At 52.3% G+C, this 12,109-nt stretch overlaps 5 protein-coding genes across 5 annotated transcripts; 2 read left to right on the forward strand and 3 right to left on the reverse strand.

Annotated features, from left to right (window-relative positions):
- Nucleotides 1-89: 89 nt before the first annotated feature.
- Nucleotides 90-2,424, reverse strand: ABOM_005604 (cytochrome P450 oxidoreductase GliC-like; the record flags this gene model as incomplete). The annotated part of the gene is made up of 2 exons (XM_022532733.1): nt 90-1,055; nt 1,336-2,424. The coding sequence occupies 2 exons, from the start codon at nt 2,422-2,424 to the stop codon at nt 90-92; spliced, it is 2,055 nt and encodes a 684-aa protein (XP_022389129.1).
- Nucleotides 2,425-2,527: 103 nt separating this feature from the next.
- Nucleotides 2,528-2,990, reverse strand: ABOM_005605 (cytochrome P450 oxidoreductase GliC-like; the record flags this gene model as incomplete). The annotated part of the gene is made up of 2 exons (XM_022532734.1): nt 2,528-2,758; nt 2,820-2,990. The coding sequence occupies 2 exons, from the start codon at nt 2,988-2,990 to the stop codon at nt 2,528-2,530; spliced, it is 402 nt and encodes a 133-aa protein (XP_022389130.1).
- Nucleotides 2,991-3,612: 622 nt separating this feature from the next.
- On the forward strand, nt 3,613-6,678 carry ABOM_005606 (putative NRPS-like enzyme; the record flags this gene model as incomplete). Its single annotated transcript, XM_022532735.1, has 1 exon — nt 3,613-6,678. The coding sequence occupies one exon, from the start codon at nt 3,613-3,615 to the stop codon at nt 6,676-6,678; it is 3,066 nt and encodes a 1,021-aa protein (XP_022389128.1).
- A 534-nt stretch (nt 6,679-7,212) lies between these two features.
- On the reverse strand, nt 7,213-8,209 carry ABOM_005607 (GA4 desaturase family protein; the record flags this gene model as incomplete). The annotated part of the gene is made up of 2 exons (XM_022532736.1): nt 7,213-7,831; nt 7,932-8,209. 2 exons carry the CDS (start codon nt 8,207-8,209, stop codon nt 7,213-7,215), a joined length of 897 nt encoding a protein of 298 aa, XP_022389103.1.
- A 1,747-nt stretch (nt 8,210-9,956) lies between these two features.
- On the forward strand, nt 9,957-11,009 carry ABOM_005608 (ankyrin repeat domain-containing protein; the record flags this gene model as incomplete). The annotated part of the gene is made up of 2 exons (XM_022532737.1): nt 9,957-10,032; nt 10,084-11,009. The coding sequence occupies 2 exons, from the start codon at nt 9,957-9,959 to the stop codon at nt 11,007-11,009; spliced, it is 1,002 nt and encodes a 333-aa protein (XP_022389101.1).
- Between the last annotated feature and the right edge of the window lie 1,100 nt (nt 11,010-12,109).

Here is a 12,109-nt window from a genome sequence, read left to right on the forward strand (position 1 = left end):
TGGACAGGGCAGCCCGGATGAGGACGCCATTGATGATCCACCCGGATCGACTGGTACGGTGTGCGCGGAGGCATGTCTCATTAACTAGGTCAGTTCGGTCGCCCAGTGATTGGGAAGGGCAATCTCACGATATAGATGGCGAGGGCCTGCAAGGATAACATGGACGGCGCGTCCAGAAAGGCGGCGTCGACCATGACCTTTTCAAAGCGGGCTTGAAAGTCTAGCAAGCTGGATCGCCTATCGCGACCGAGGAGGTTTGCGGCGTCGACCTCGGCCAGACTGGTCACTGCCGCAAAGTAAATGGCGAACAGCAGAGCCCTGCAGTCATCCGATCCTTCACCGTTCATAGTCGAATAGACCAGTGGCTCCACTGTTGGGAGGTGAAGGATTTTGACCACGGGATCGACATTGTTGCGATATATCTGCCATAGCTGTGCGGATTGCCAGCGCGAAAGATCCAACTCGTTCCCCCAATTCGCAGGGTGTCTGGAGCTGGCCAAAATGCCTTCTGGTCGCAAGCCTCCGTTGATTTCATCGGTCTCCCGGGGGGTCCCTATGACCTTGTACAGAGCCTTCTCCTTGTCCAGGATCTGCGACAGGAATGTCTCATTGATGTAGCGAGTGGAGGCACCATCCGGAACGAGAAGCTCCTGTCGGCGGTTGGGAGAATGCGGTGGCTCTGGCAGCAAGGCTGCGGACGTGACTCGGACGTTCGGATTGTCAGGACCTTGCGAGGCCCCAGTACTGTTCGTTAACACGGCCAGACTCCGTTCCAACTGAGCAATCCGATCGGTGATGGTGATTTTCTGGACCCTCCGAGGCCGATGAGCGTTGGCGTCGGTTGTGGGGTAACGACACGCCGCGCCGAGCCGTACGCAGGCCGAGCACGGCAGCGTCTTGCTACAGCGTACTTTGCGCTGATGACACTGGGTGCATGATCGCTCCATGATCCGGTGGGTAACGGACAAAGCAGCAGATGCCTCTGGGTATGTGTATCTAACAGGCTCGAGGGGAAACCGCTGAACGTCGTAGTGGTGGTGCTCGGCGGCTCGGGCCTGCCAAGGCACCGACATGCATCACGCAGGGGGCATTAGGGTTATCAGATACGAGAAATATTGATCGACGTGGAAGTCGAGAACTTGGCTATATGTTACATAATGGAAACGCTTGCAGCGATGTCACCCTACGTGGAAATCTCGTCATCAATCCCAGCCATGACTCCACTCATGGTAGCAAGATGGATTCTGTGTCTCACTGGTACTCTATAGATTGCAGAGGAGATGCACTGTATTTACAAGTTGCCCCCCCTTCTCACGTCCGCCGAACACACCTCACTTGCAAATCAGGATGCGTGATCCAACACTCAGGGTCCTGGGTCCAATTCCCTCCCTCAAGCATCTGCAACTCATAATGCTTGACCAAATGGAGCAGGATCGCCCGTATCACCACGTCGGCAGTGTAGCGCCCAATACACTGCCGAGGACCAAAGCCAAACCGCCAGAAGTGGTACCGTAGATCCGTGTTGGAGCTGTTCAGGAACCTCTCGGGGCGATATGTATTATTATCGGGTGCCCAGAATTCATCCCGCACGTTCAGTCCCCAGGTGTCCACGACATAATTGGTTCCAGCGGGGATGCGATATCCATCTACTACACGCTCGGTCGGGGCAGACTGCGGGATGGTAAAGGGCAGGGCTGGACGGAGCCGGGAAGACTCTAGCACACATGCTGCAAGAAAGGTTCCGTTGCGAGAGATATACCCTTCTTCCTCGGCAGTGGTCAGGGCGGATATTTCCTCGTGCAGGCGTGCTTGGCAGGCTGGATTGGCAGCCAAGAACACCAGGTTCCAGGACAGACCCCCCGTGGTGACGTCCAGGTTGGCGTACAGAGTTTCGTCCATGGTCTGTGCAACCTGCTCCTCCGTGAGAGTGCCTTTGTGGACGGCGTCGTACATCTGGACAACCATCGCCGACGGATGTTTCTCCCGGGCACGCTCGTATGCGGCGCGATTGAACGCCCGCCACTGGGAACGGAATCGCTGCAGCTGACGGTTGGCTTCCGTTGGGAAGAAGCGAGAGATATTAAACCGGGCCAAGCCACCGAAAAGAACGAATTTCATGAGATTTTCACGCGCCGGCGCGAGGGCATCGAGTTCAGATTTCATGTCTGCTGTAAGGGAGCCATAGTTGGCCTCGGCAACGATGAAAAATGGAAGCATCTTCAGGTCCTGAACGGGGTGTATCCGGCCGTCTCTCAAATTGCCGTTGTGCTCCAGGTCATGGAAATGGGCTCTAACGTGCTCTTGAATCCGACCGATGGATCGGACAGCTGTTGGGTGCATGAAGGGTGGCGCCGCAATCCCCTTCAAAAATTTCCAGCGCTGACCCGCCATGAGCCCTAAGCACTGACCTAGGATCCGACTCATGAAGTAGCCAGAATCACTGTTCGTGGCTTTTGTATGCTTGTCTGAATCTTTGAAAATGGTATGAAGCTGCTCGGGCCTTGTCAATACACTGGTTGTGCGTCAGTCAAACCGTCGTGTCCAACGCGAGGGCAGGAGGGTATCCGGACACTTCTGGGGTCATTCCCGCCCAAATACGGTAGACATTGCCATATTTTTGTTGCCATTGTTCGCTCCTCGTTCTCCCCTGCACGTACTTCTCTACATCGCCTTGTCCATTGGGCCACACATAGTTCGGTCCGGGAATACTACGGCCGGTCTCCGTATGCCGAATCGGATTTTTGAGCTGTAAATAGATCTATAGTTCAACCGCATCAGTTGAGCAATCTGCAAACTAAGCACGGGATGGAGGTACATACGCTGAGGACCCAAGAGATAAGTTTGGAAACAGGAGTGAAGGATGCTGGGAAGAGCAGCGTGGCAATGCAGAGACTAGCAACAGCAAAGAGGACAAAAAGACACCCGTATAGAATTTCTGGCTTTGTCAGCCCATCCTGAAAGGATATGCCCAAGTTCGGCGTAGCCAGCATGGCTAGAGTGCAAACTGAGACCTCGTTATCCAGATATTCTCCCTGGCTCAGGAAGTAGAATAGACGCAGGCGGCGGTTCGTGGTGTTTGCGATCTATATAGTAGCACCAGACAGGCATGATCGGGATTCTAGGTCGGAGATACGGATTCATGAGGTAGTGATGGACAACAGTGGCATTCGCACATATGGTTGCCTCCCTTGACTGCATACCATCTGAAACTAGACTCGCTGACATGACATGACATGACATGACGTGACTCGTATATAAAGTTTGAAAAGATGAGATCCTTCAACACTGAACTATTAGGTAAATGATATTCCTTGGTTGTTGCCTTGCCAAGACAGTAATGAAACTTACTCAGATTGTATACGGAGGATAGGGCTGAGGACCCACAACAAGGCATGGCGAAGGATGACTATGGATGCTGAGAGTAATCGAGGAGTTTGTGGACAGAAGTGAAGGAGTCCAAGGATAGTAGACAGATGAAAGTACGGCGAAGCTGTAGAGAGTATATATTAAGGTCAGAAGCCCAAGCAATGGTACATCGCGAGATTCCATCACAATCAGTCGACCCTATCATATCTTCTGCTAGATTCTGCTGTCCGACGAACCTCCCTCACGATGTCAATGTTTTCGAACATCTCCTCACTTGGCCTCGAGGCATGCTATCGGCATCATGTCAGCGCCACTCCCAATGCTACTGCGGTAGTGGACGGTGACCAATCTATGACATATCGAGAGCTCGACGCCCGTGTCAATCACCTGGCCTCGATCTTAGGTCCAGAGTATATTCAAAAGGAAGAGCCAGTTGGTATTCTCGTGCCGATGGGCATTGCACATGTAGTAGCTCAGGCTGCGGTACTGCGTTTGGGAGGGTCTTGTGTGCCCATGGATTTGTCATTTCCCGACCAGCGCATTAATGACCTCCTGCGTGCCTTGAAAACGCGTATTATCCTCACTGTCGCGAGCGAAAAGGCTCGCTTTCCCGAATTCAAGCCTATCCTCGTGGAATCCAGGTACTCCAACGTGCACCAGAATGGATATCATGACGATACGGTTCTCGCTGTTGAGACTGGGCGCGATCACCGCACCCATATCCTACACACCTCAGGGACAACAGGCCTGCCTAAGCCTGTGGAGATCATGTCGAAGGGAATCACGCGGATGGCCTTCAACACGCAATGTGTTGAGTTCAAGAGTACGGATCGAGTCGCTCAGATTGCGGCGCCTAGCTTTGACGCCGCTCTGTTTGAGATCTGGACCACTCTGGCTAGAGGAGCCGCCATTGTTCTGCTTCCGAAGAACGTCGTTATTGACCCTGTTGCACTGCATGACAGTATCCGCAAATACCGCATCACATCGATCCTGGTCACGACTGCTTTGTTGAACCATGTCGTGTCGGCCATTCCCAACGCGTTTGAGGACCTCGACTATGTGCTCACCGGTGGCGAGGCGGCGAATCCCAGTGTGATGCAGGTGGTTTTGGAGAATGGACCACCAAAGAAGCTTGTTCATGCGTACGGGCCAACCGAATGCACGATTATCACCACGTACCATCTCACAACGTTGGAAGAGGTCCGCCGGGGACAGACTCCTATTGGGAAGCCATTGGACGGCACCACAGTGTATATCTTGGATGATGGTCTCCAGCCCGTCAAAGATGGCAGTGTTGGCGAACTTTATATCGGTGGTGACGCAGTTGCACGCGGTTATCTGGGGCGCCCGGAAGCAAATGCCAAGAGCTTCCTTGAAGTATCCCATTTATCAAAGGATGGGTCGCCCGTTCGCATCTACCGATCAGGGGATCTAGTGCGCATGCTTGACACGGGTGCCATTGAGTTTGTGGCGCGTGCAGACAACATGGTCAAGATCCGTGGATTCCGCATCGAGCCGGCCGAGATCGAGGGGGCACTGCTGAAGAGCGAGATGGTGCAGGGTACCGTTGTGCTGCCCGTCCATCGTCCAGGAAAGGAGACCTATATTATGGCCTTTGTAATTCCCAAACATGATGGTGCATTTTCTCTGGAACAGCTCGACGAATATCTGCGCCGCCGGCTACCGGCGTACATGATGCCCCGGTTGGAGGCCGTCGCCTCGCTACCCTTCACTGTCCACGGCAAGATTGACCGTGTAGCGGTCATGAATAAGCACCTGGAGGAGGCAAAGAGGGCCGAACAGCAAGTTCTTGTATCCTCTAACGCCAAGGATACCGGAGACAGTGTAACCTGGTTACGTACATTGTGGACATCAGTGCTCGGCATCAGCAATATTGATGACAAGTCCAATTTCTTCCACTTGGGAGGCAGCTCACTACAGGCGGCCGCGCTGCTGGTCCACATTCGTCGGCGCTTCGGCATGACCTTGACCATGCAGCAAATCCATGACTGTCCCACTCTTCTTGGCCTCGCCAGTTTGATCGATGCTGGTCATGCCAAAAGCAAAGTAGACCACAGCCGGCTCGGCCTCTTCATCGCCGACTCTCAATTAGCGCAGGACATCCCTGTTCTGTCCAACAAAGCTCCAGATTGGAGAAGCCCCTCGGAGGGTCGGGTATTCCTGACCGGAGCCACCGGATTTCTAGGGACGTACTTCCTACGTGAGTTGATCGATCGCCCAGATGTCAAATCAGTTCGGTGTCTGGTTCGTGCGTCGGACGCGCATTCCGCCCGTGCACGGCTTCTCGGAGCTCTGGATAAGTACGGACTGGGATGGGAGGACAATCTGGATAAAGTGACCGCCATTGCCGGAGATCTGGGTAAGGAACTGTTTGGACTGTCCGAAGCCGAATTTGAAGATCTAGCTCTCTGGACGAGCGTCATCTTTCACATCGGCGCACATGTGAACTACGTCCAACCGTACGAGAAGCATCGTAACACTAATGTCTATGGAACCTTGAACTGCATTAAGCTTGCGACGACCGGACGGACCAAGGCACTGCATTACACGTCGACAGCCGCCGTCACAGGCCCAGTATCGCACTTCACAGGTGCAGACCACATCCCGGAGGATGTAGACCTTGGTGAGTTCCAGGGGTGGCTGCCATATGACATCGGTTACACACAGAGCAAGTGGGTCTCGGAGCAATTGATTCACTCCATGATTGCAAAGGGCCTACCAGCGATTGTATTCCGACCGGGATTCATCATGGGTGACACCCTTCGAGGCAAGGGCAACTGCGATGACTTCATGTGCCGGGTGTTCATCGGGTCTATCAAATTGGGATATCGTCCCATTCTCCCGAACCAAAGCAAGATTATGATTCCTGTTGACTTTATCACCACCGCTCTACTGCATATCACCTCGAACGCCAACAACTTTGGACGGACTTTCCACCTAGTGCCGCAGACACGTGAGGAGGACACGGATATTGAAACCTCCTGGGAAATGCTCAAGGAGCTAGGGTATGACCTGAAAGCAGTGGAGTACAAAGATTGGTTGGAGATCCTATCAAAGGACAGCGATCTGCTTACCAACCCATTGCTCCCTATGTTACCGGTACTGCAGGAGCCAGTCCGGAAGCATTTGACTCGATGGGAGCTTTACGAGGACATGGCCACATACGATGTGACAAATACCAGACAGTCGCTCGCAGATTATGGAAACCTGAAGTCCGGCATTGGGCTGGAGGACTTACGTCGACATGTTGAGGACTGGGTCACTCGTGGACTGGTGCCTGCGAGAAACTAGGATCTCTCAATAGATGGTATGTTGGGCTCATGTGTAGAGATAATTACCTTTTTCCAGCTTGAATATCGTCTGGTTTCAGAACCAAAATGGCAGACTTAGGGACCAATTCATATCACAATAGCTACTAGACAGTGATGGAAAGCGAGTTGCGTAGGGAACTTAAAGCTATGGTGCTCCATGCGTTCGAACAACCTCTTCCGTGTAGCAACGCCGTTGATAGCAACTTGGATGACCTAAGGAAAGCACTCTCTGATTGCAACTGGAGTGGTATACATGGCGGGTTCACACTGTATACATTATTTACCACTTGAATTGTACTATTTCTTTCGCTACAAATACGTAGTTATGTAGAACGAAGAGCGTATGATGGAGTGGCATGTAGAAACAACCCCGACAATGCATAGTGACATTACCTGCAACTGGAGTTAGGACCAAAGGAAAAATGGGGAAGTCTGCACTAATAATACCGTTGGCCTTCTTGCTACCGCTTGATCACCGCCATGGCAGCGCGACAGAGTCCTATACCACTTCCCTTCAGGCTAGAGGCTGATCCTCGAAGAATACTAGGCATCGCAATTCCAGGCTCTCGCGAGCCTCCTGTACACCCTGCGTTCTCGGATCCACAAAGGCTGTATGAGGCGTTCTTCTAGCCGTCTGACCATCATCCTTCGAATCGTAGCATTTGATCAACACCACCTCGTCCGGCTTCATGTCGGACATATAATACCACTTCTGGCCAGGTGCATACTTGCCGTAAAGCATACCAAAACCACTACCCTTTGTCGCCCCATCATAGTCTTTGTTTTTCTCCCTGCCAGGAACCCGCCCATAGATCTCAAGGAGATCATCATCATGGAAGGAACGTGCATCCGATACAGCCAATGGGTCCCGGGGAACCACCTTGAGTGGGCGCCATATATTGACGATAGCCCAACGGGTTTTGAACAATCGCTCAGCTTCCAGGGCAGTCATGTTGTCCTTTACGACTTCGAGAGCCCCGGGCTCTGACTGATCCACATGGACATGCCGCGCGGGCACCATCACACTGGTCGCCTTCGTGTCCGGGTCGGCCGAATCAGCCATTGCTTCTACCCTTTCATAGGGAGCTGTGCGTGTGATGTGCGAAAAGACGTGGGCGCGGGTCGCACCAGTTCTTTATGTATGAAATCAGCAACATTCTTGTGGGTGTATCATAGAGATCGACATTAAAAGGGGCATTTGTGAATGGAGAAAAACTAAAAGGGTATACTTACACGTTCTTGAGAATGTCCTCTGCTTCGGGGTACATATATCTTTTCACAGAAGCTTCCTCGAAGGACGCAACATGCTGACTGACATGTTTGATGAACTGAAAGCCGTGGATGTCCAGGGCAAATGCTCGCTCTTGGCCACGCACATCCTCGATTAGGGCAGGTCGACTATCGATGGGTCGGCGATATGCGCCAATCGTGCCCAGTATAAGCTCCCTTTGTACAGGACCTGTGGCAGGCCAGTAATTCAAGAAGGTCTGAACTACCTGACGGGGGCGCATGGTTGTCAATGGATGTAACAGCTTAGGGAAACCAATTTGAGATTCTAAGGCCGATGTGCAGCTTAGACAGCCTTGGGGAACGGGAGCCTAAGTTTCAGTGATTTGAGATGAGCTGTGTTGCTCGCTTGCCGTTATTTATGAACGATGCCAGTTTGACTATATGGAATACTTGGAGGCCCGGCGCAGGCCTCTGACAACCCAAACCAAGGGTGACCAGCAATACAAGTCTTTTGTCATGATAGTACGACCGATGGCGACCGTGGGCTCTCCACCGAGACGCCGAGTTTGCTATCAGGCACCTTTGAGATGTAACGTGCAAGGATAAAGGTGCATAAATACGAGATGGCAGATGTAACAAGAGGGTGCTGAGCACTGATCGTCGCTCCGAGGATACCGGGCTTCGTCCAAAGCGCAGCACACCACAGCCAGCCTCTTCCAATGCATATCCATGTTTGACCAACGGGTGGTGGCAAATGACAGTATCGCACAGGGACTGTGTTGAAAGGCCTCGGAGGCATGACATGCAGAAGATGATCATCGGACAAGTCTCCTTGGCATGTTCTATTGCGTCAATGGCTGTTGCTTGTGTAGGCATGATCGCCGGCTCGGGTGGATGTCTGTTCCATCACGCCGTCAGTGTGACTCGCTCTGCAGGGGAGGACGCTCTCTGCGACATTTGGTCGTATGTCCTGCATCGAACAGGTTATGTTGCTGTCTGGACCTGACTGACCTACATCATAAATGTCGTAGTGTATACTGTGTAATTCCACACACTCAGGTGGACATGTGTTGAGCAGATAATATGAGTTTGAAACAAAGAGCCAGGAGTCCCGGTTTCACACAACGGCTACCAGGCTCAGGAAAGCAATATGACCGTAAGTCTAAGGCATTCGGTTTGTCTCGGCTGTCGGGAGGGCGTGCTTGAACGGAGTCCGAGGTAGTAGTCAGTGGGGACATCTGTGAGGTGGTCTCTGAGGTTTGTTCCCCACCGCAGCGCATCAGACATTCTTCACGTATTCCGTGCGGACCAGGGCTCTAGTATCGGAAGAAAAGGGACGCCGAGCAGATGAACGCACATGGTGCCACTGTTGCGCACTCTATATATGCTAGGGTTGACCTGCTGCTGCCCCGAGCTTCCCTTTTCTATTGCATAGTACTTTTGCCAAGCGTTGGTCTGGTAACTCGATGCGTATACCATCGCTGGCTTGACAAGACTATATATTGCTTGGGCTAAGCACCGAACAAGCAGAGGGAAGCGGTTCCTCCCGGAAAGGCTCCGCGAGATTGTGGTTGCAGAGCTGCAGCTCAATACGAGGTGCCCCCGAGCCAAGGTGATGATACGAGGCCGGCCGTTCAGTGGCGGACGAGCTGTAGTCAATTGGTCCACTGCAATGCGCTCAGAACTTTCGGCAGTCCGTACTTTCACCTCCATCTTGTACTTTTTGGCCCTGCCTAGTTAGGGACCGATTGCCACTTTGGAGGGGAATAACGGAATCATTACACTCCTTCCGCTCGCAGGTCCCCTCGGGAATATGATATTGCCTACTGCTCTCTTCATGAAGCTTGGCAGCTGATGATTTCCCTTTTTTAGAAATGTGTAAGAAATCCTTTCGCGGCGCCAGCCGTTGACTGCGCTGCAATTTCTAATTTCGGCGCTGCCTTGCTTTATATATCTCCGGATGTCCACCCTTGACAGTTATCGAGAGGATCAAACGCGGATCTCTCGTTGTACACGGCTGTAATCGACATGGGCCCGCCTCACGAAGAGATACTAGCCCTCAAACGACGCAGGGAACAAAACCGCCTTGCACAAAGACGTCGCCGTACGTGTCAACGTGCCAATTGCTTCTATAACGCCCAGCTAACTCACCCAGGCGATAATGTTAGACGACGATTGAGAGACCTGGGCCTCGATGCTAACAGTCCGGTCTCCCCCAGTCAAACGTCAAAAGATCGTACAGTCACACTAAGTTCCCACCAGAACTTCAGAACAACCGATTCGTTATCATTTGACATCCCCATTGCTGGCACCGACATTGCGCCATATGATGCCTCTTTGAAAAGTCTAATACGGTTGGACAACCAGATCCCACTCACTGAAGTCTCACTCCCCGGATACGCCTCCTCTGCCTCACCATCCTCCGTGGGCCCACTCTCGGGCTCGACATCTCCCAGTCGGCAAACGTACGATGACTCAACAGACCCTACTTGGCTACAGTCTTTCTATGATACATCACCACTCACGATGCGCTTTGATGGCAGTAGCATGCCGTCCCGTGAGGCTGAAATCCCCATTACCCACGAAAACAATCTCCCTCGATCTCCAGATCTACCGAGTATGATGTGTGGCTTAAATGATGCATCGGATGACAGAGCCTGGGCGTTACCCTCGTCCACAGCCAGTGAACAGATGAGTTCCCAAAGTCTTCCATCAAGTCAAGTCCCACAGCATTGCAGAACGCCATTTCCGGGACAGGTGCGTCCGCGATGGACTACGGCGCTACATATGGCAGTCTCGCGGGGCAACTTCTCGGTGATGCGCCTTCTACTGAGCCATGGGGCGGACCCCAACGCAGTCAACAGCGAAGGGGCTACGGCTCTCCATGTTGGGGTCATGAATGGCAATTACACTATGGTGGCCGAGCTTCTCCAACGGGGGGCTGATCCCACCCTCACCAATGCGGCGGGCTGGCTTCCACTGCACCATGCGGTCCATGCGGGCGATGAGGGTTGCGTACGAGTGTTGCTTGAGGCCGACCAGCCTGTGGACTATCCATATCCCATTTTTGATTACTCTTGAAGGAAGGACACTGCGACCGGTTACACGATACACACGTTCACATCCCACCGACGAGTAGAAATGAGTATTTGCTTCATTCGTGACTTCTTCCCCCCTTCCTTTTTTCTTTTTTTTGTTGTTTCCCGTCTTCTGTTGAACGGATGAGACTTGGCTTTCCTCTCCTGTAACCCTTGCTTATGACGAATTCTTCCTGATGGATTCCAACCCCTGCTCCCTACTCCAACTCCATGCTTCGTCCTGGTTAAATAGATCCCCGGCGCTACAACGAACTGAGTTCATTTGATTGCTGCCTTCCACGAGAGCGATTCGCTTAGTCTCGGGTCCAGACCCTTTGGCTTCCCCCACTGGGGTCCTTGCAGGATTCCTTTTGTCACGCCAAGGCTCGGTGGTTGGAATGCCTCCGAGGCGCCGACCATCTTATCTGATACACGCCACACGTAGCAACGGTCCAAGGATACTCTCGCCAGGGAGATCCCCCTCTGGCCAGGAAATACATTGGCTTGGGTGACGTAATACCGACTAGATATGGTCGTATTACTAACATACACCTTAAGTGTAACCTGTACCCTACCGACATCAGATCAGTGCACGCCAGCGCTGCGGGAGATCCGCAAAGATCGACTTTTAGTCCCTCGGATATTAAGTAGGGGTATTTCGATATGACACATACATAAAGATGATCAAAATCTAGACACGAACATCTAGGAAGATTTTGGTGTTGAGATAGTATGTACCTCTAACACGTGTTTGCGATGCCCGCGCTCACTTCTGGCATTGGAGTCAGGTTGGGGCTACCGACAGTCATGAAATATATAGCGAAACAGAACCGGTTGAATTTCTTGTATCGTCTATCGATGAGGAACAGGGAGGGGGGATTATATACTTCAAGATGTGAACCAAGTGTTCTAAATACGTTGTGATATATGTATATATAGTCTTCATGTATGGTAATTATCGCCTCTCCATGGTCTCACTCGCCATCTTCCGTGCTTTCAGCCTGAACATCAAGAGGTGGATATGGCTCTCCGTCTTCCCCTTGCGAGGTAGCCAACAGTCTTCCAGCACCTTTACTCTATTGGTGGGGAGCTGGGATATGTGGA

The sequence above is a fragment of the Aspergillus bombycis genome (genome assembly GCF_001792695.1).
Source record: "Aspergillus bombycis strain NRRL26010 chromosome Unknown contig00043, whole genome shotgun sequence".
Taxonomy (NCBI): domain Eukaryota; kingdom Fungi; phylum Ascomycota; class Eurotiomycetes; order Eurotiales; family Aspergillaceae; genus Aspergillus; species Aspergillus bombycis.